Below are 22,634 nucleotides of genomic sequence, written 5' to 3'. Positions count from 1 at the left end.
TGACAACCAAGCACACTGCGCGATTAGGGATTCCCCTTACTAGATTCTTCTCCGCATAGCAAACCCGGTATAAGACGAACGAGGTTTATAAATTAAAAGAAGCAAATTTGCGCAAAAAAACAAAGAGTGAATTATTACAACACAAACCACATTGTTAGTGCAGACAAGAATGAATAAGAGATGATAACAAAGCAGAAATAATTAATTGGAGTTAATTAAAAGTAATTTCTTGTTAAAATAGAACAAGGAAGCACCAAGATGAAGGCGATGTAACAAATCCACGAATTCAGACCACGTTCGAAGAGTTGTCCAAGACCATCTCCAGAAACTAGGAAAGAAGAAGAAATTTCAAGATACCGGCAGGTCGGGAAGCTGAGCTCACATCTCACCTGCTCGTAATGCAGTTGAACGAACCCGCTCTGGTTTGTGTCCTTTGCACGGAACTTGTCAGTTAAAGTGTGGAGCGAAACGCAGACCTGGATGAAGTCATCAAAGTCAATCGAGTTCACCGAAGACTTGTCAAAGACACGAACGATGAGTCGACAAAAATCAATAGACCTGGATTTGAACAAATGAGGATTACAATCTGCTGAGTCACTATGATGCAATAACTCACAATTTGTATCCGAAAGTGTGGAAAGCCTTGTGGAGCTCCTGGCAGTCGATGTTTCCGGATCGGTCGGTGTCGAATGAATCAAAGCAACTCCGCCACTGCTGGATGTAGTTCCACAGCGACGAGAACTCATTCAAGTTTATTGTTCCGTCTCTAACATCACAATGAGATAATTATGGTCATAATGCATATTTTTACACATGAGAATGCAGGAATTTTATTAAAATCCTGCAGCAAGCAAGTCATTCACCGCACGTGACAAAATTCTTGATTGTTAAGTCATAATCTACTTATTTTACCTGTTTGAGTCAAACATCCCTATCATGAGTCGGCATGTTTCATGGTTGAATTGTTTCATCTTATTGTTCATCAGCGCCCGCTGCAGTTCGAGGGCCGAGATTTTTCCCGAGCGATCTTGGTCAACAGACTGCGATAAAATCGACGCTAAGTCATGATTAAGCAAAACATAAATATGCCGAGGTAACGGGTCTAAAAAGCTCAGCATTTTTCAACAAAAATCGTGGTTGCACTGATGTCAAGATGGACTCGATTATGTGCACTGAGGCTCAATTCTTCATTTATTTGTCATAATGCTGTGATCATTAAAAGACCAATTTCACTTTCCTTGCACATTACAACTCTTTCTTGTGCACATTAATTGAGAACAAGAAAATTTCATATGAACCTCTTATGACTCTTGTCCTGTGGCAAAGAATCCTTTCACTCACATTAGCAATGGGATGGCTGCTGCCCTATAGTAGGGGTCATGGAGTGGCCACCTCTGAGCAACAAGATCATCAAAGCTAACAACTTTTTTAAATTTCAACACAGCTTAATGAAGTGAATTTTTGATGTACATATTTTTAAGTGGAGAGATTTTTTAAATAAACTATTTTGATGTAATATTCTTGTTGGCGTAAACTATTTTGATATTTGGCGTAAATATTCAGCGGAAAAAGTTTGCCGATTTCACCTGGCCAACGTGCTCATCAAACTTATTTATCTTCACACTAATTTATAATAAATAAACAAAGAATTGAACCTTCAGTGCACACCATCACCCCAAAATTCGCATCTTGACTGAAACTGAAAACTGCTTTAGGCTACTTTCCAGTCAGAAAAATTACTTTACTTCTTAAAACAAGCTTTTTTGTTGGATAATCTCATTTTGTAAAGTAATAGCCAATAGTTGTTTGCAAGCTCTACACCAGGGGTCGGGAACCTTTTTAACTAAGGGAGCCATGAAAGCTACATTTTTGTAATTGTATTTCCCTCAGAGCCATGTAATATTTTTTAACAGTTAATGCAACTAACGTGTGCATGTTTAAGCAAAACCAACAATTTTAGGCGACAATGAATGTCTGAATTTACTATATATCATGCTTCTTACTGTTAATGCGTTATGAAAAATTACAGAAAAAGTTTTGCTCGTAACAGTCGTGCTGAGAAATGGCAGCTTAGATTTATTTGCGAGCCAAATGTCGTCATCAAAAGAGCCATATCTGGCTCGCGAGAGATAGGTTCCCGACCTCTGCTCTACACCAAGTTAAGACCGTGAGAGGTTACAAATAAGAAAGCTTAAGCCCTTACATTTCTTTGGCCTATTCTAGTCAGGCTATAAACAGTATTATTACTCTTCATTGTTGTGATTGTGTAGCAATTGACTTTTCATGCAATTTGATTCTTCATCAAAATTGTTTTGGTATAAATCTTGGTTATCACGCTTACATTATAACCACAATAAAGCAAATAGTAGAAAGCTTGTAAATTTCTGACCTGAAACCAGTAGAATACAGTCGGATCCACTCCAGGTGGACAACCCTGCGGCACTGACGAATTTGCGAATGCTGAAGCAGCACCATAATAGCCTTGATGCTGTTGCTGCGATAAAAAAACAATATAATACATTTTAACATGCAGCGGCTGACGGGCTGCTAAACACGAAAGCTTATTGGGCAACAACCGTAACAGTTGTAGAAATAACATTGGTATCGGACATTAACATTTTGCCTGCAAAGTTGAACCGTCCAATTAGGCCTACATCTAAGCCCTTTAAAATCACTAAAGAAATTCTGTCTAATCGCACACACAAGCTCACCCAAGCCATGTCTTTTAGTCCATATAAGACCGTGAAGCAACCGGTACCGGTAGGTAATAGCCTGTGCTTTGAGTTCAGATTCAAGCCCAATCAGTAGATACAGATTACAGAGTTAAGTTTATTTGGCGAACAATTGCTTGCTAGGTATTTAAAGGTTAAGCCTTCAAAGAAAAATAACTTGAAAATGGGCAAATTATTTTCTGAGTTTACTGCGAAATAGAGGAAAACACAAAATTACTTATTTAAATTAAAACACTGAGCAGAATTAAAGAGAAAAAGAGAGAATTTATTTCGCCAGTAAGATAAATAAATGAATAGTACAGTTTTACAAAAATTAACAGTTGGTTCACGAAAGGTGACGAAAGACTTCGCGGTCAGCTAAATCTGCCGCCACACAATAATGCAGAAATATAAACTTCATTCAATTTCTTTTAAAAGAACTTGGCTCATGCTCCTCGCTGAAAAAACCTGCAAACGTTATATTTTTATTTCTTCATATATAGCCTCTAAGTAACAATTTTGAAGCTGGGGGCCGCGAGAAAGTGGTTATTACAGCTTGGGGTTCTCAAGTAAAAAAAAGTTGAAAACCATTGTCATGAAGGAAATGGTTTAAAATTTTTTTTGTTCAAACTGATGACACAAATGCTTTTTGTAAAATCTGATGAACAGGCCGGCCCAGGTGTAAATTTACCCCAAGTTAAGAACTAATGCTATGTGCGCTAACTTATACTATTCATAATTTAAATTTTTGGCCAGGATCTGCGATTTTTTTTTTAAAGCTACCATCATAAAATTGTTGAGCGTCCACGGAAGGTTTGGTTGAAGGTGGAAGATTGTTTGGTTATGAAAAAGTAGGAAATCTTTCAAAAAAGTTGACGTATGCTAGCCCAGCAAGAAAATGAAAACTTTTAAGTATTTTTTGTTGTCTTTAGCGTTGTTCGGTAATTTGGACGCTCACTCACCAACGAAATTGGTTGTGACATGTTTGTAAAGTTGTCAGTCAATATTGCAATAGATAAATTGATTTCATTGGCTCTTTAATCATATTTAAATGTCTTTCAACATTTTGTAGACAGTTTTTAATTTAAAAAAACAGACTTTTTCGAAATGAATTTTTAAAAACACTATTTCCAAGCATAAGTGTGCACCGTTGTTTGTTTGTTTGGTTTAAATTTGCTGATTGCTTAGCCGAGGCCTGCAGACCAATGCCCTAAGCTAAGGCTTAAAATGTAGGCGACATGTTACAGAAATATTAATTTGCGTTTTGTTTGTTACTGGTAATTTAATTATCAAAGCCAATAACCTGTTACGCCAAGGCTGTAGTGGATGATGCAGTCAACAGGAAAGTCGCCGGTTAGGCGAAACAAATTGCAAATTGTTTATTTTGCTTTCAAACGTCTGAACACTGCCGTTGGTTTTTGTTGCTTGGCGGCCTGCCCCGTATTTTATATGTTTTGTTTTTATTTTTTCTATTATTCCATGAAAGCCATCATAGGCCTAAGGTTTGTCTGTTTGCAAAGATCTTATGTAGGCTACCATAATCTTTGTATAGCTACAGATTATGTTGGGTTAATGTTATGACCTCGAAACTCAAACACTAATTCAAGTAACTTAGGTTTTATTAAAACAAAACCGAACAGTCGTAAAAACAAATAGAATCAGTTAGGCAAAACATGAAAGATATATAACACTTGCCGGTATATATATATCTGAACTCATACTGTTGAACAGCCGACCCATCGACACTGCGCTTACTACTGGAATGACGTTCTATCGATGGGACCAGCACATATAAGGCGGAGAAGCAATTAAGGAGGCGTGATTAAGCGCAAAGCAAACTAGTGTAAACGAAGGAATTTCACCGCAGTTAATATGGAAATAAACAACCTGATGAGGTCACAATTTGAGTAACTGGGTTTAAGTTAGTCAACTGAGCATAGCCTTTTCAGTTCATTATCCAAAACATTTGCAATTTGCAGCTTCTATTTCATCGGTAGCCAGTTATCGTATTGAAAAGAGCTACTTTGGTAAATGGCTAGCCCAGTGGTTCTCAAACTGGGGTCCGTGAGACAATTTTCTGGGACCGCGAAGCACCTTCCAAAAACACGGCACTACTTGCCACCAAGCCAAAATCTCCAAACCGGTTGAATGTGATTCACGATATTAGGACTGCGTTGTCCAAAACGGAACCAAAAATTGCTGAACTGGTTGCAAAGAAGCAGGTACACCCGTCACATTGATACCCTAAAAACCAACGTGTTGTTTTGTGTTTATTTGTTTTGATTTTTTAAGGGACCGTGAGGCAATTACAAAATTGCTAGGAAACCGTTGCGTGCTTTCTTTTAAAAAAGTTTGAGAACCACTGGGCTAGCCGGTTAACCTAAAACTAATACTCCCTGACCCAAACTAACAATTCTCATAATAAAATTAATAAGCTATCATGTGAACTGGAATAAACGCTATTATTCAACTAAAAGTCACGTTTTTTTCCTAAGTCTAAAATAAATTAAAATTAATTTCCGCCCCAAACTCTCATCTCTCTTGACTAAATTAAATTAAAAGTAAATTTGAACAAAAAAATTATATAAATAAAACAATGGCAAGAATCGAACTCGAGGCCTCTAGCATATAAGCTCAATAGTAGTTTACTACTACAGCCAACCTCGCAGCATATAACGGAGTCAAAAAACCATCTGCGAAAAGTTGCCAGTCACTGTATTGTGATTCTGCAACTTTGGTGGACGGATGCCGGTGAAATAGTCACTTTGTTTGCAATTTATAAAAAAATCAAAGTGGATCGACAATTTTCATTGTTAAGTTCGACTCAAACTGTAACTCGGGTCTATTTAGATTGACACCATGTCGGGTTGTATCAAATAAGAGAATTGTGATGCAAAATGTTTAAGAACGAGTACCAGGGAGGTGCTTACGTTGAAGTATTTAGTGCTGGTGGGAAAGATCCGTTGGCAAACGTGAGAAATGTGGCGGCTAAACGTGTCTATGACAAGGAAGTGAAGGGCTTTATTTATTACTTGGAAGGAAGCACGACGACTTCAAAACTCAACTTCCCAATCAAGGATTCTAAACAATCATTATGCCTTATTCAGAGGTTTGTTTTATTTTCTTGGCTCTGTAATAGGCTACAATGCCGTTAACTGTAATTGTATAAAGTTGAACCTTTGTATTAGTTTTAAGTTGAAAATGTGTTTATTAGTGGATTTGAATTAATATGACGTTCTTGATTTCGTGATAATTTCAAATCATGCATAAAATTTTTTGGTAAGATCATTTTAGACAATCGTCACTTCGCTATAAATTCTGTGTTCATTTATATTTTTGTTTTTCGGAACTTCAAGAAATACTCACTTAAGGATCTTAGCATTGCATGTACCAGAAGTAGTTCTGGAGAAAATTAATCCAGTTAATGTAAAACCACTGTTAGCTAATTTTTTTGCGGCTATGAGATTTATTAATCATTAAAACGAAAACTGACATGTAGGAAAAAATATTTTAATAGTCTTCCAACCCACGAGAATGAGCTTCTCATGCAAAAATTGTCAGCATATAAATGTGACATCTATTACTTTGTGAGAATACATAAACTAAGCATAATGTTATAATATTGAAACATACATACTCATCATTCAAATGCCAACTTGAGCAATTTGACATCCATTGCATGTACCAGAAGTCGGGTTGGAAACAATTAATCTAGTTTTTATAAAACTACTAAAGTTTTAGGTGTTTGTTACTAATAAATCTAAATTAATAAAGATTAAACCACAATATCAAAGCATTTTCTTAGAACAAAATTAGATTACGTTTTTAAGTGATACCGTACAATGTATTAACTTTCATGTATGGATAAGCCTAATGTATTAACTTTCATGTATGGATAAGCCTAATGTATTGCACAATGATAGCGGATGGATCTTTCCGTTCTTACCTTTTTTAGAATGTACTGAATTTTCGTGCAGGTATCTTGTTACTCAAGTCTTTGTTCCAATTTCAAAAGACTTTGCCATCGAGTTGATGATGACAGACGTTGGCGGGAACAAGCGCAGAGTTGTTCTTTCGACTTCTGTTCGCGAGATCTCAGCAACTCCTCTGCACGCCAAACTTCCTCTTTCTTTGATTAAGCGAGATAGTTGGGTCAATCTATGCTTCGACCTCGTCTCCATTTTGTCCGACGCTTTTCCTGGTCAAACTTTCAACAATCTGGATTGTTTCTCGATCAGCGGTGAGAAAATTTGTAATCATAAAATTTATTTTTCTCGGACGTTGTTGTGTTTTGAAGTAAAATAATGTAAGACATGTTCTGGTTCATGTTCTTGTGACTGTTTTATAATCTGTTGTCTTTTCAGGAAATTGCAGGTTTCGAAGAGTTTTCACTTTAAAATGTCAACCATTTGACACCACTTTGTCTTCAGACGACGAAGAGATCAGCAACTTTCACATCGAAACCATCCCAAGCAACCTCCAGTTCGCCACCTCCCTGCCATTTGCAACACAAGTAACTATGACATCACAAATAGTTTTCCCGAGATGATCCAATGATCAATATTCTGCCGTTCTCAGGTGATCTCTGTTGGCAAAATTCGGACCCATCTTGGATTAAAAACTCAGCGGAGTGAGACGCGAGAGACATCAGGATATTGGTCGTCATCCAGCGAAGACTTGAGCCACAGCAGAAGAATGTCGGCGCGAGATCATCCAACACAAATCGCGTTTGGAACAAAGGTTGGTGCAGTAGCGACTTAGGAGGATTCCAACGTTCTTGAGATAATATCGATTTATTGTGGTTGTTTATGTATTGTCATATTTCTGTTTCTTTTCAAATTAGTCAAGTAAACATGTGAATAAATTATGGATCAATTGTTATCATATTTATGCCAAGGTTCCGCTTGAGTCGACACGCAGCATTCGTGGAAAGAACGGACCATCATCGGCCCGTCTGGAAAGGGTGCATGACTCGTCAGATTTGTTAACCAATCGTGGCTCGCTTCGACAGACTCATTCCAGTAAAGCGAGATTGCTGAGTCATCATGACATGAAAGAAAATTATGACCCGAGCCAAAAGTCAACATTCAAGTCAAGTTTTAAACAGAGAGAAACAAAACGAGTCGTGAAGAGTCTCAAAAACATTTCCACGCATCGCTTCACTGAGCATGGCCACTCATCGGGTGATGTCAATGATGATGTCACCACAAAGCTCAATGAAGAGTTGAAGTTTTATCCAGATCAAGTTGATGAAGGTCCTCCTGTTGATGGGGGAAGTGTCTTCCGATTTACATCTCATCCTCACACACTTCCTCGCACACGCACAGATTCCGGATCAAAGAAAGAGGGGATTGAAGAAGATTCATCAACTGATGATGAGGACAAAATCCTCCAGCGAATCATCAGAAAGACTCCCAGTCCAAGAAGAAGTTCAAATCCTCTGCTCAAAGTGTCCAGGGGCTTCAATGAGGTTGACAAGGATGTGAAGCAACTGATGCAGCCGCAATCTTCTCTGTCGCCGGACATATCGAGATTATCTTCATCTCCGGCTTATGACAGTTCTCGTTACACGGATGCTGCCCGATCAAACAAAAACTTCACCAAGCCACCTGTCAATAGAAGTATTATATCGTTGAGAAGTTCAGATGCAACGTTAACTGCATCGGTTGATACTCTCGTCCAAAGCTCAATCAACGAACCTCAAAGTGACGATAGAACTTCAAATATTTCACAGAAGAATCTTCTAGAAAGCGACACGAGTCCTCCACAGTCTGAGGTTTGTTAAATAATCTGGAGCTTGGACATATACACATAAAAACTTTTAAAGCGTTGACACTTTTCTTTCGTAGAACTTCGATGGGAGTCAAACCAGTGTCTTGCTTAGTCGTAGAAGTGTGAGGGAGATCCCCCCAGTAATGAAATTTCCGGAATCGAATGGCTTTCAAGTGAGTGCTAGGAACACTTGCTACGTTAGGTTTTGTTTGCATTCACTTGATAAAATTTTCGATTAGGTTGGAAACGAGTCGTTAGAAGCGCAAGTGCTCGCTGATATGAAGCTAGGGATGGAGGAAGATGAGGCCCTGGATGATCCAAAGAGGAGGATGGAGGAAAAAGTGAATTACCAGGATCACTTCAATGATAGTCTGGAGATAAGCTGGAGCACCTATCACCACCCCCCGCCCATGCAACCCCAGGTGTGCACCTATCGCCACTGATAAAGTCTGAAGTTTCCTTGCACACCCCATATCACAGGCATGTGATAAATTTCAGGCCTACGAAGCAGAGATGCAACGAAATGATCCATCGAGTCAAGCTAATCGAGCTCTCGACGGTTTGCTATTGGACCATTCAAACCCACGTGATTGGGCAAATCTTCTCAGCCCGCCTATGATACTTCCCTCCACCAGAACTCAGCAGGTAAGTGTGACGTCATAAAGGCTATTTCTCTACGTCATAGCGACGCGCTAAATGTGCCTGTTGACAGAAGAAGGAGAGTTATTCGGATGTAGAGTCCGGCGGGAACGAGTCAGATTCGATGGGGTTGTCTGATGGAAGTAGTTCGGTTTCGATTAAAAGCTCAAACGGAGCGGAAACTGATGAAGAAGAGATGTTGGACCTCATGTACGATCCCTGTCTCAACTGCTACTTTGATCCCAAGAACGGAAAGTATTACGAATTGAAAAATTGAATTTTCTTCATCTCGCTCCATCTACTCCTACCGCATCATATATTTATATGATATCTATTTTTATAGCATTGTCTTGTATATTCTTATAGATTATATAATTTCTTCAATAGAATTGAATTTCTAGGAGTTTGTACTAATTCCTACTTTATACTGTGTCGAGCCAATAAAACTGTGCACCCGGCACTGTGCTTGCTTCTTGTTAGAACTTGTGCTCAATCTACTTCTAAGTTAGTAAAATGAAGCACAAAGAGTAAAAGGTAATAAGTAGGGCAAGTTTTTGTTGCACTAAAAACGTGAGAAAGTTGCACTTAATTTTAACAAAAGTTGCAGTAAAAAGTTGCATTTATGCACAAGTTTTTAAAAGCATTAGGGTATGAGATATTCGAAAGGATTCGTTGTATAACCCAACAGTTTAAGATGTGCAGGGTGTCTGCTTGTTCCGTTTCTTTCTTCGCTATACAATCGATCATGCATACATTTTTATGTTCTTTAGGTTTGAAACCTACATGACAGGATTTCACTGTCAGCTCCTGTAGAGCTGTCAAATTTGGTACTTTCCCATTTCACAGACTGCCTGGCGAGACCGCCGAAAATAACATTTTTTTCCGGCACGCAGCAAGAAAATAACGCAATGCGGAAATAATTTTCCGCAAAAAGACAAATAGCAAAGCGTTAACCCACCCCTCCCCTCCCCCCAAAACAAGTCAAATACCCCACCCCAAACCCCCTAGGTCTGCAACTAACTAAGCAATCTCAACAAAAATTGACCTCGAAAAACTAGACACAACCTGTTTCCGTTTGTGCGGGCTTGGCCAAAAGCCAAGTCATACTTCCAATTCTAATTTAGTTCGGGCACTGTCGTGCTTGGCTGGGGTTGTAGAACTTCTAGCTTGCAAGCCAAGTGTTGCGTCATAGATAACATTGAGATGCACCTAATCCAACACATATCTCTTTGTTATGCAAAGCAAAGAGAATAGAAATACTGTATACTAGAAAAAGTTTTATAGCATGTTTTTTAAATCACTTCTTTACATTTTGCGCAATATTTAATAAAAGTTGCATGAAAAATAGAAAAAAGTTGCAATATAAAATTCCTACAAACAGCTTAAAACATCATACTACATAAATTCTGAGTATTTAGGAAGCTGCCGGAAGCTGTAAAAAAAAGTTGCAAAAGTTGCAAAAACTTGCCCTAGTAATAAGTAATTTCTCACTTGATCCCAGCCCTAATGTAGGTTACCGAGTCTATAATCGTCCGCATCAACGCTCGTCAGTCATGTGGACACTTTTAACGCGGAACGTTATTTACGAGCAGAGGGTAAGGACTGAATAGACTGGTCATAACCTTCATTGTGCCACTGGGGGGAGCCCGAGGTGACTGAGCAAGTTTATGCGGCATCAATAGCTCGTTTTGACGTTGGTTGGTTTCTGTGCAACATCACAATATCACACTTTGTCGAATATTGATGCCAGACCGCTCCAATGCCGATCTTTCGTGCATGAGCAGAAGCTTTGATGAGCACGCTTGGGTTGACGACCTTTAAAACTGGTGACCCCAGAGTAAAGTTATTGAGGTCCTGTTTTCCCAAAGTTTCTGTTTTGGTGAAAACGTGTTTGTTGCTTGAGGTCAAATGCCCCCAGGACCCGCTGAACTCTTATTCTGTATTTACTTTGTTCAGTTTTGAACCTCGCGTGACGTGACGAGCAGCAATTAAGTCGCGATCTCGCTCATCATGTTCTTGCTCGATCGAGTCCTTCTCTATGATGTCATCCCATTGATCTGTCAACGCCGTTAAGGCGTGCAATGACTACGTGGCGGTTAATGCCATACAATCGTTCCAGTCTGGGGACTTCCATTTAAAAACTCTGCATTCTTCACATTTTTATACGAACCTCTAACAGTCTAAATTAGCGTATAGCCTAAACATCTTGCATTAACGCGTGTCTATGCAGATTTTCATTCTATCGTTCATTTTATCGAGTTCGTTCTACTTTGCTTCTATACAACTTAGATCAACATGACTTTGTTATGGAATAGGTGTATATCTTATATTAGGGGCGGGCAACATACGGCCCGCGGGATTTTGAGCGGCTCGCAGACAGTTTCCGGTCTTACATGATAATGTGGCCTGCCGCCAAATTCTGCCGCAATCCCTGTATTGCGTCACTGAATAAGTCCAAGTTTGCCAACCTGAGAAAGATGGCCATGAATCTACTTGTTCTGTTCGGGTCTACATACATTTATGAGCAAACATTTTCGACCATGAACATTAATAAGACAAAGCTGCGTTCCAATCTATTCAGGAATCCGGCCCGCCAAGTACTTCATTTTCTCATATCAGGCCCGCCGACCGAAGAAGTTGCCCGCCCTGGTGCATACTGCATATGGTTGTTGATCTTGACAGCTTGACCCACAGCTCGATGGTATATGACTCCCATGAGGTCGTTGTCTGCTTTTCTCAATCTTATACATATTTGTTCAACTTAACGAATAATTATTGTTTTATGAAGATGACAACAAAGTTGTCTAACTTGACAATGAACTTTTTCTGAAAGTTTTAACAAGAATGACAACTGTATAAACTGATTGTATTGATCCTTCTTTGAACGATTACATTTAGACAAAACATTGGCTCAGAAACAGCATAAAGACGTCCATTTTACAGCATTGATCTTAGTAGACATTTTGCTTATTGATAACTGCATAATAATAAACGCTAATGAAAACTTATACTGCAAACTAAACGTATGCAAAAAAGACAAGCACGACATCTACGTCACAACTTTAAAACAATAATCAGGAAGTTATAATGACGCAGTGTTACGCTTCGCTGATTCGATACTTAAAGACGAGATTTCCAAATCTTATTTAACCCGTATATTACATTAATTATAATATCATCACAAAAGTAGACATGACGTGGTCTTCGTTTATTTCATCGATTTCAAATAAGACTTGGGAAGCCATCTTTGCTCTTTCCATCTTTCTTGCTCCACACAAGCAAGCATCCAACCACGATGACGGATGCTGCGATGACGCAAACTAGGAACGACCAATCGCCTTCACCGACTACAACTTCGTACTTCTCAACATCTGACGTAATAAATGACGTCAATACAATATAAGGAATGGAAAAATCGTTTTGATTTTACCTTGACATGTTTCTCCATCTTCAGCGAGAGATCTTCTCTCATAACACATGCACATGACGTCATCGTTACGCATCTCACACACGTCACTGCAGCCACCGTTTGACTATAAAGAAACGTAACAACGATAAGTTGAAAATCTTCCTCAAGTATGTCGCGTGAGATGTTACCTCTTCACAACTCTTCTTCTTGCTCTTGCTGATGAAGATAGGTCCGGATGCAACAAGGAGCGAATCAAGTGATGCCACGTCACGTTTCTTCGTCTGGTTACCACTTGGCTGATTGTGACATGAAAATTAAAAGCTTCATGAACGAACACAATTAGAATTTTCAAACAAAGGTATAACAAAAAAATCCATCGTTACAAGCGACCACTGCTTACTCCGGCTGGACATCCAGAGTCAACATCCTCGTGACATATTGTGACGCGACAATAAACGTAGATTGCTCCCTCTAAATTATTTGACCACACAAAGGCCTTAAAATTGAAAGCAGCGTAATCTTTCATGTAGTTCCGGTCAATTTCAATTGCGTCATCAGATTCAAATGGGTTATTAGCTGGGAAACTTTTAAAATAAAATAGAGAAGTCAAGAAATATGTAACAAGGGTTATTATTACATCTTAACCTGGTCACCTGTCTTTAATGATGTCATATCTTGTTCCTTCATCATCAGGGTCTTCACTTGGTGTCGCCCAACATTCCTTTAACTAAATTAAAAATGTTATCTTAAAATGACGTCATCACTGACGTATAATGGCAATCTCAGGGAAAGTATTTGTAAGGATCGAGATTAGGTAATTTCAGGGCACAGCGTTTCAAACCTGAACATGCAGAGCTTCGTCAGGTGTACTCAGTTCCACTTTTGTATAGACGAGATCCGGAACCTTGACCTCAGCCCCGCATCCAGTTTATCAGAATAAGACTGATTTTTGGTGAAGTAAATTTTAACTCCGAATCTTCCTTCTTGTTCAACAGAATCCAGCGCCACTTTCCTGTTGAAAGTTGTTCAATGCAACGAGCGTCAACATGTTGCAACAGACGTCGAACACTCACTTGATCTCGGGAACAATCGCTCCAGCTTCAAGCAGTTCTGTCCTGTTGTACTCGCACGTCAGGTTGAGGCATCCATCAACGTAGCGCTGGATCGGTGAAGATTCGTTCAATTTAGAAAGACATCGCAGAGGAAAATGCGCTTTGATGACGTCGCTTATGACCTAAGTTGCACGTCATAGAAAAATTTTAATATAAAAAGGCTGAGGACATTATAAAATTTGATTTAATTTTCTTAATGAATTGGATAAATGATGATGAATAAATCACCTTCAATATAGAACAGTCGGACAGGTCAAGGTTGAAATTTGGATCACTCGCATCTGCCCTACATTCGGGTTCAACTGAGTTCACATCGTCAACAGGAGTTGCGCTGATGATGACGTAACCATCATCATTTCCGCACAAGTCGTTGGCAGTTTGGTTTGATAAACTAAAAACACCAACAGCATGGTTATGACGCAGAGAAGTCAATTTTTTTCATAATAGGAAACAAAAGTTTAGCAAGAATTATGAACGCAGTTATGATTTTGGTGAAAATAATTTTATTAAAAACTTAACATTAAACGTCAAAACCACCTGATATTGACCTGTCCTTGACTGCCGCAAAAAAGTTTGTTCGCTGCTGGTGGAGTTGTTGGAACTTGTGGCAAAATATCATAAAAACGACGGTTAAGCAAGAATTGTAAATCTTACATCTTAAAAATAACTTTGCTCACTTGCTTCAAATGTGATTTGAAATCCTGCCGCTGTACCACTATCGCCAGAGGCAAATTGTATCTGAATTTCTTTTCCTGTGATGTTGAACGGGGCCGGAGCCCCGCTTGTTAGAAAATAAGTCAATTCCGTTCCTTCATCCGATATTATCTGCGTCATTGTTTGGGAAAACGACGTTCAATTTACTAAGCTAACAAAGTTGAAGTAGATGTTGTCTGAACCATGTTAACCAAATTTTGAAGTAACATTAAAAAGCAGAATATAGTTTGGCACTCTGAAGGTTAACAATATTTTAGATTCTTCTACACGAGCTTTCGCAAGCATAAGCTTGCTTCTTTAGGTGTAGCCTACTGCGAAACGGCAAAAATTATTTCTAAATTGCTAGGTAAAGATCTGCTTGTAAACAACAAACGCAATTGTGACGTAACATACACATGCATGCATGCAAGCAATATTGAAGTAATTGTTCTTATTATTCTTACAGAAAGTTGATCGTCATTAAGAGCAAACATGGAATTAAAAGACACGGTGTAATTTGTTGATTGGCTGCTCTTTATCACCGTCTCCTGGACGTAATTGGTGGGATAATTTTGAGGAAATGATGGTGACTGTACTTCTATCAGTGGCATGTCCTCGAAAACTTCCGATTCTACGTTCGAATATGGCACTAAAAGATAAAATCATGCACTTTTGATTGATTAATAATCCTCAATTTAATTTTCTGGATTTGTTTTCCTCAATTTTTTAAGTAAAGTAACCAAATCAGAATTTTTTTTTCCAAATTTTAGAGCAACTCAGCATTTCTCAAGTGCAAAGCAAAGGCGCTTGCAAAGCAGTTAAATGTAGGTAAAAACTTTACTAATTGATAATTGATAATAATGAACAGCATTAAGAGTTGTTTGGAGCAAATTAAGAATGATTACAACAAATTAACTTTCTATTTGTGGCCGAATCGACTTTGTTGTGAAATTTAAATCTTATAACTTGTTGTCAACCGCAAAACCAAGGAAAAACGCCAAAACTCTTAAAATAAGGGTCAAGGCAGAAAATAGCAGCCAATGAGCGAAGATAGCAACGAGACCATAATAACAAGATCACAATCTCAACCAGCCAATGAACATTCAGGCAACGCAACAACCAGCAAACATTAAATGATTGTTGGCACTACAAGGTTTAACTCGGTCAATGTTAGTGACTTAAGTTTGTGGTAAATTGAAGCTTTTCTTGATTATATCAATAAAACATATCAGTAAAATCCTTTCACTGATATATTTATTGACAAATATTTTTTTAAATGTTTCTGTTATTGTGATGTAATAAGAACCGCCATCTTCGTCATAATTAAGCGATAAACGTACGTTTTTTTGCACTTATTTATAGCAATGATTGCTTAACCACTACATAATATTAATACAATTCTTTTCACCAGTGTATTTGCTGACAACTTCATTTTTATTTAAGGCCAACTTGTGCTAGGACATGTCTCTCGCTTTAACTGTTTAATAATTTTCACTTTCAAAGCTCCTGTTAAGTTACTACAACAACTCGATCAATATCATAAAAAGTTATGAAAGTGACTTGAAACAAGCTACGATGATATTCATGATGATATGATATGATATGATATGATAACGTGATGACAACTCGGCTCATCTTCGTAAACTTTTCCCGTTGCTGACCATCGTTGTCGTTTAAAGAAAAAACCTTTACATCGAACCGCCATCTTATGGTTTTAAGCAGAGTTGTATAGCCTAATGTATTGTTTAGTTTTTTCAATTAACTTTGCGGAGCGAATGTTGTCCGTAAATTCAAATTGAAATAGTAATAAACGTTTAGGCGTAAAATTCAGCCTTTTGATTTCATTTTCACTGGATCAAGCCTCCAAAACATATTTATGCTTAAATAATACCATCAGCACCCACCAGTAACAAATAAGACGTAAACCTCTGCCCTGGTGTCAACACATTGCACGAATGCATTTGTGGAATCTTGAAACAACTCGACCAAACCGGCAAACGAATCTCCAATTGTACCCAAAAGTTGGTCAGAGGTGGAATTTCCGTTATAAAACTAAACAAAGTTATATTATGACAAAATAAATCAAACTGGGAAAAAACTTACGTTATTGTCATTGTATATCAATAGAGCGATTAACAAACTGATTCTTACTAAACTAAACTTAACAAAGTTATATTATTATTATTACTGATTTTGTGTATTTAGACAAAATTTTAAATCATCGACTCTGAATATTTCAAATTAAATCACCGAGCATTGGAATCCGAGAGAAACTGACGAAAATGAATATTTCGCCACAAAACTGAAGGTCTTTCCAGTTACGCTTCTTGTAACAGAGACGTCGAACACAGAACATGACGCAGGAAGTTCAAAAGAATCAGATATTAGGAAAAGATTATTAGAGTTACCTGTACATTCCGCATCCACTTCAGCTCCCAGCAATCCAACAAGAACAAAAATGATGAAATCGAAAAACATTTTACTCGCGTCTGGTTCCCTCGCCTGATACAACTGAAATTATAAAGATGCGATTAACTGTAAATTTAGCGGATGTGGCATGATGCGTCATATAAGAAACAAACAAAGAATGACTGTTCAAGGAAATAAATGGCTGTGATGAAACAATGCAATTAAAGCAATCAGCGTTACATCTGCAATATTGCCTACTTGTAGCGTTCTTTGCACCAACACGCAGTATGTTGCCGGCATAATCACTCCAAGAGCAACAAATGAGAGAGGCAAGCTCACAATTAACTGGTTGGTTTAGTAATTTCTGGTTCGCACAATGAGGTCTCAACCTGAACAGCCCTACTGCCAATGTCGAACATAACTGGCATCATTTATTTCTGTAAGTGACAAAAGTGAATCGCCATGAACGGTCGAAGATGATATTCGCGATGCCAGGTCAAACCGTTTCATAACACTTGAAAGTAATTGTGACGTGACAAACAAGGCTGTAAATTACTGCCAACTGAACAAAAAAGGATTTTCTTTGGTTCGTCACTTAAACATCGGGTTCCATTTTACACAACAGTAAAGTGAGCTTTGGTTTATCTTTATTGGTGTTTCTAATGAGGGTCCAACGTAGCCGACCACATAGCCACTGAGTTAACGATTTCTTTATGTTGCTGAGCTCAAATTATTTTTGACTAATATTCGATAGTTAAGCAACAACTGACAAAAATGTGAGCCAAAAAAATTGCAAACTGTCGTTAATCAAGAAGCATATGAGGAAAAACGTCATCATGTTGCAAAGTATTCATGCGTGACGGCCATGTATGTAAGCTCGCAAAGTGCATGTTTATTGCGAAAATGCTCCCGTACGTGGGTCATATTTGTGGAACGTTAGTAACCCTGAAATCACGCCATATATTTCCTCCAATCAGCTTTGAAAGGAATCGTCACGTGATAAACAATCGTCACAGAAACTTTGACGAAAACTTGGTTGAAAATGTTCAAACCATGACAGGTTTCATTATAACTGCGCGCTTATAAGCACAAATAAACAGCTGTGCGGCTTGAAATGTTTGACCCAGCACAATATTTTCGAAGGTGAAGGAGGAAGCGAGACAAAAATGCAATCGACATCGAAAGCCGGCGGCATCACACGCGCGAGTGACAACAACTAAAAACAATAAGCGACAAAACAAATAAAAACACAACTCCAGTAGAAAGCGATCATGTAGTTCGTCTATATACAATAGCTGGTGGCCAACATACATGGCAAACCGCCAAGCCACATCGAACACCGCCAAGGCACATCACATATCGCCAAGCAACATCGCATACCGCCAAGTACTGACAGCCATTGCAGAGGAAGCCCAGCCACGTCATGGCAACCACGTCAGCATACGTCATAAACCGAGACTGAAGCTCAGCGTGGTAAGAATTATATCGGCAACCTTATGTCCCTTATGAGCAGATAAAACACAACAAACATGAATATCTCACCGCAGCAAACTCTCTGGACCGACCATCACAGCACGTAATTAAATAACCGTCGTAAAGCGGCGCAAGGTGCAACATAGTTTGAGACTCGAATCGATCTTTTCCAAAAGGCGCATCTACTCGTCAGACAAGGTCCAAGATAAACAACTGTTTGAACCTTGCAAGACATCCACAAAGTATCCTTCATGATATGGTGATGATATGAAGGAATATCTTCACAAACAGCGCCTGCTCCAACTTTAACTTGACAGTTCTGGCAAATGTGTAACCTACGTCACACGAGCTATGTTGTTTTATGAATGTTTGCGACAGCTGTGTTGCTGAGCAACCGATGTTGTACCAAGTATGTTGCGGATGTTTTCCATTCACGGGCTGGCGAGTATTTCTGCATCCACACCACGACCGCTTCGACTCATTTGCGGGAGTCTTTTTGTGTCCGCACTTTTCATTTCTTCGCTCGCCCTGTAACCACGCTGCTATATGTCCGAGTTCCTCAATTCAAATATGAACGTCACAACCATAATAACAATCCAGCAACTATGACATGTAACTGTGAGCATGAAAGAATGAATAAAGTTTCGCTGAACACGAGCAAAATCTCTTTCATCACCATCCACACGTCGTCAAACAAATTGTGAATCGTCATAAAACGCGCAATCATCGCAGGCCCGGTAGAAATGCGGCGGCAATATGACTCGCTAACTCCGGGAACTTTTTACAATTCCTTATTTTATTTGAAAGTTTTATCAACAAACACACAGACGCGTATATCGTTCTACATTATGACGTAACAATATCTTCACACATATTCTTCCGTAGTCCCTCCTGATTGGTAACCGCCTCCTTGTGTAGTGACGTCATCGTGGACAGGATTAAAGACTGCCTGTTTCGTGTTTCGAGAATGAAAAGAGACAAAATATGACGTATAAGGAGCTTTTATGAAGTGGTGTTTGTTGCCATAGAAACACCATCTAAAGTTCTAGTTTTAGAAACTCAAAATTTTACCGAGTCAGCCAGAAGTCCGTAATTTTCCCGCCGCTTCTTCAGCTTTCTGTAGGAAAAGACGGCGAACGCGACTAGCGCAATAATGACAAGAGAGATTATGACGTACACGGCGGCTGACGTAGCATGGGCGGGCAAAGTGACGAGGAGTCTGATGCAGTTGAATCTTTGTTGAGAGTAGGAGCAGCAGTAGCTTCCCCGGTCAGATCTCGCCGCCTCTGCGGATGACTAGTTCTCATTATGACGCAACATGCGGGTTTAATAAACAATTTCCTTCTAAACTTCCAGCATTTGCCGCCGAACACACAACAAAGCAGGAGAAGAGCTCACTGAGTATGGTGAGAGAGTTTCCGTTCTTCCTATATCTTGTCTGATCTTCTCCAACCATCCTCTTCGCACCGCGCTTCTTCAACGTCCATGTCAGGTCGGTCTTCTGACTGCTGTTACACGTCATCGTGACTTCACTACCTACAACGTCATTAGTAAAACAGTATGACGGTCACGTAATCGGCCACGATATTGCTTTTAAAACGAAACGTAACAATTTTACCTGAAACTGTTGTTAGTGACGTCAGAATTAGGATTTTGTGCGGAAGTTCTGTGGAGCTTGTGGGGAGTGGCGGTTGGCTCTTTTTCGAGTCAACCGCCTTGGTTTTAGTTTTCTTAGTGGGTGCGACTGAAATAACTTTAGGGGTTAATTGATGGGGATGCAAAACAGTCTCCGGCAGATTTGACCCAGGATTTTTTGATCCCAAATTTGATAACGTACTATCTGGTTCAGAGGTCAAAGGGCAAAGGTCTTTGAGGTGAATCTTTCGAAGTGGTTTGTTCGAATATTTGCCAGGATGCCTGTAAAACAACAAAACGTGGTGACGTCATAAACCTTAGCGATGAAAGTAACAATTGCTTACATGCACGTGATGTGCAGCGACGAGGTGAGGGAATTGTTTAAGTTGCGCGAGATATTGGCGAAATCCTTCATCTCGCAGTTGCAGGTCCATGGGTTGTGGTTCAACTTGAAGGACGACAGTGAGTCGGGAAATTGGGATGACGGAAACCAGTTGAGAGATATCGTGGTGAGGGAGTTCCCCTAAACAAAGACTTGTTTATTGTGAGATCAATGACGGTGAATACCACATGGTATGACGTAGCAATCAGACGTAGTTCGAAATATCAAGGAAACATGAAGATTTAAACGTTAAGACCATGGCATTGTGACATCATAAACGAAAGCGATACTTTCATTTCTGCCTGCGCGTCGTCATCAAATGTGACGCAAAAATCTGGAAGTCGTCCAAGTTAAAAGTTCCCACCTGCAGATTGAGGACTTTTAACTTAAGGAGTTTGTTGAAAGCATGGCGGTGGATTTTGCTGATCTTGTTGTGGGATAAATCGAGATTCTGGAACAAGAAGCAGGATAATGAGGATGAAATAAAGGCAAGCTTGGTAACCTGGAAGCGATGAGGAGTCATCGTCGGGTTTAAGACTTGCAAAGACTTTATCATTTGGAAGATAAAGATGAAACCAAACCAGCATTCCTACGTCACAATGGTTCAATTAAAAATAAGAAATGACAGACTCACAATTAAACCGGTCAATTGGTCGAGAGCGTTCTGCGAGACGTTGGTCAGCGCGTTGGAGCAGACGTTGAAGAGCTGGAGCAAGACGAGGTTGGAGGAGAGAAATCCGTCCAAGCTGATGAGCTTGTTGGTGCTTAGCTGAAGTTCCACCAGGTTGGACAAGTTCCTACGAAGGCAATAGACGCACGTTCATTAAGCAAATTACGTCAACCGCGTCATAGCAGCGTAGTAGCGAGATAACTTCTGATATGACCCTGCATGGTCTGACTAAAACCTGCAGCCTTATACTTGGAGGTTTCTTGGAAAATTGCAAATTTTAGAAAAATACACTAATCAAACAACCAAGAACAAATGCTGAAAATGACTAAAATGTCGAAAAGTTAAAAGAGATTTTTGATGTTGATGTCTAGTCTTCATTCCCGCACAACATCAAACTTAGTCGTCTTAAGTGAGATTGTTAAATGACCGCTGGCAGCATAATAATGGAAAGTTTCATTCATGCAGCAAGCTACAAACTGATAAAAGGCGCTGGTTTGTCACACTCACACAAAGGCATTATGGGAGATTCTACTGAGTGTGTTGTTGTCTAGAAGTAGACGCTTCGTGGCGCTCGAAATACCTGCGCAAAGAAAAAAGATTATTCGAAGCACGAATTTGTATTAAACCAATAAACATTTTATTTCACGACAAAATATTTCTTATTTGTTACGACAAGTTGCTACAATAACTTTCATAAAGCGAAATATTTCATCTATGTTTAATTGCAATGAACTGACCAGTTGGAACCGCGGCGAGGTTCTTGTTGGAGCAGTCTGTGCTCTTCTTCTGGCAACTACACTCACTCGGACATGGCGATGACGTAGTTGCAAGGGTGAGGAAGTACAGAAAGATCTTTATGAAAGGTTTCAAGTTCATTACGTTTATTTATTAATTAAGTTGTTTAGTTGTTTTAAATCGGAATTAAAAACGTGAAAAATCTCGTTTTGCGCAATTTAGCATTGTGACGTTTGATGACTCACAATAATTGAGAGGTGGTTTCCTAAACATTGAATGCCTTGCGGCGGTAAAGGTTCGACGAAAATAGAGACATAACTTTCTATGGTTGGTAAACATTAATCGTTTGTTTCGTTAGATGCGCAAACTTGTTGATAAAATTTATCACTTATTTCGATAAGTTTCTGGACTTTAATAAATAGAAGACAAAATGGCAGCGCACATGCAGGGGCGTGATGTCCTGGACCTCTGCGCAAAATAACCTGAAACTTGTCTCCTGCATTCACGCGACTGACAAAATATTCCAAACACTGCTGTAGACGTTTTGTGTCTGTCTTGAAACAAATGATGACGATATTAACGAAGGTTCAATCTACTGCGTGCAGATCTGACGTCAAAGGAAATTTCGTGACGTAGCCTTCCACGCATATGACGTTTTACAATAGGTCCACACAGCCTTAACATTCTAACTTCAACGCTTTCTTGACTTCGCTGTCGACTTCTTGTAATTGTTTACAACTAAAACCATCACAAGCTATGACAGTTATTAACAATTATGACGCGACAAAGTAAAACAATTACCGAGCAGTATTGTTTATTAATTACATTATTTTCACTCACGGTCAATAAAATCTTCAGTTTCCACATGACTCTACCCGTGCCACGCTTGTTATTGTGACGACACTATAAGAACAAGAAATAGCTCTACTGCCTGGAGCAGTCAAGTCCATCGCGTAATTTAACGTTACATGCTTCTGTGACCTCACAATATAAC

The 22,634-nt window shown here is 39.1% G+C and overlaps 4 protein-coding genes across 8 annotated transcripts; 1 reads left to right on the top strand and 3 right to left on the bottom strand.

The window, feature by feature from the left end:
- Window positions 1-70: 70 nt before the first annotated feature.
- LOC143451791 (peflin-like) lies at window positions 71-2,869 on the bottom strand. Its single transcript, XM_076952526.1, has 6 exons — window positions 2,712-2,869; window positions 2,390-2,494; window positions 913-1,040; window positions 617-766; window positions 390-558; window positions 71-328 (listed from the first exon to the last, which is right to left on the bottom strand). Exons 1-6 carry the CDS (start codon window positions 2,718-2,720, stop codon window positions 287-289), a joined length of 603 nt encoding a protein of 200 aa, XP_076808641.1. The 5' UTR covers window positions 2,721-2,869; the 3' UTR covers window positions 71-286.
- A 2,558-nt stretch (window positions 2,870-5,427) lies between these two features.
- On the top strand, window positions 5,428-9,582 carry LOC143452847 (protein CFAP20DC-like). Of its 2 annotated transcripts, none has more exons than XM_076953981.1 (9): window positions 5,428-5,820; window positions 6,689-6,951; window positions 7,076-7,224; window positions 7,290-7,451; window positions 7,609-8,487; window positions 8,561-8,656; window positions 8,723-8,905; window positions 8,982-9,128; window positions 9,199-9,582. In XM_076953981.1, exons 1-9 carry the CDS (start codon window positions 5,609-5,611, stop codon window positions 9,397-9,399), a joined length of 2,292 nt encoding a protein of 763 aa, XP_076810096.1. In that variant the 5' UTR covers window positions 5,428-5,608; the 3' UTR covers window positions 9,400-9,582. The 2 variants fall into 2 exon arrangements, with proteins under 2 accessions (XP_076810096.1, XP_076810095.1); XM_076953980.1 differs by having other exon boundaries at window positions 5,432-5,820; window positions 9,196-9,582.
- A 3,473-nt stretch (window positions 9,583-13,055) lies between these two features.
- Window positions 13,056-16,871, bottom strand: LOC143453373 (uncharacterized). 4 transcript variants are annotated; one of them, XM_076954694.1, is made up of 11 exons: window positions 16,745-16,829; window positions 16,587-16,662; window positions 16,241-16,388; window positions 14,801-14,985; window positions 14,321-14,468; window positions 14,181-14,244; window positions 13,872-14,034; window positions 13,605-13,765; window positions 13,373-13,543; window positions 13,185-13,258; window positions 13,056-13,115 (listed from the first exon to the last, which is right to left on the bottom strand). In XM_076954694.1, the coding sequence occupies exons 1-9, from the start codon at window positions 16,750-16,752 to the stop codon at window positions 13,402-13,404; spliced, it is 1,095 nt and encodes a 364-aa protein (XP_076810809.1). In that variant the 5' UTR covers window positions 16,753-16,829; the 3' UTR covers window positions 13,056-13,115; window positions 13,185-13,258; window positions 13,373-13,401. The 4 variants fall into 4 exon arrangements, with proteins under 4 accessions (XP_076810809.1, XP_076810810.1, XP_076810807.1 ...); XM_076954695.1 differs by having other exon boundaries at window positions 16,587-16,659; window positions 16,745-16,828; XM_076954692.1 differs by having other exon boundaries at window positions 16,587-16,871.
- Window positions 16,872-18,987: 2,116 nt separating this feature from the next.
- On the bottom strand, window positions 18,988-22,629 carry LOC143451562 (uncharacterized). The gene is made up of 10 exons (XM_076952204.1): window positions 22,481-22,629; window positions 21,643-21,757; window positions 21,413-21,485; window positions 20,870-21,032; window positions 20,600-20,686; window positions 20,198-20,376; window positions 19,837-20,135; window positions 19,617-19,754; window positions 19,290-19,504; window positions 18,988-19,167 (listed from the first exon to the last, which is right to left on the bottom strand). The coding sequence occupies exons 1-10, from the start codon at window positions 22,505-22,507 to the stop codon at window positions 19,084-19,086; spliced, it is 1,380 nt and encodes a 459-aa protein (XP_076808319.1). The 5' UTR covers window positions 22,508-22,629; the 3' UTR covers window positions 18,988-19,083.
- Window positions 22,630-22,634: the final 5 nt, after the last annotated feature.

The sequence above is a fragment of the Clavelina lepadiformis genome, chromosome 4, assembly GCF_947623445.1.
Source record: "Clavelina lepadiformis chromosome 4, kaClaLepa1.1, whole genome shotgun sequence".
NCBI classification, from domain to species: Eukaryota; Metazoa; Chordata; class Ascidiacea; order Aplousobranchia; family Clavelinidae; genus Clavelina; species Clavelina lepadiformis.
This window is presented reverse-complemented; position numbering and strand designations above follow the sequence as displayed.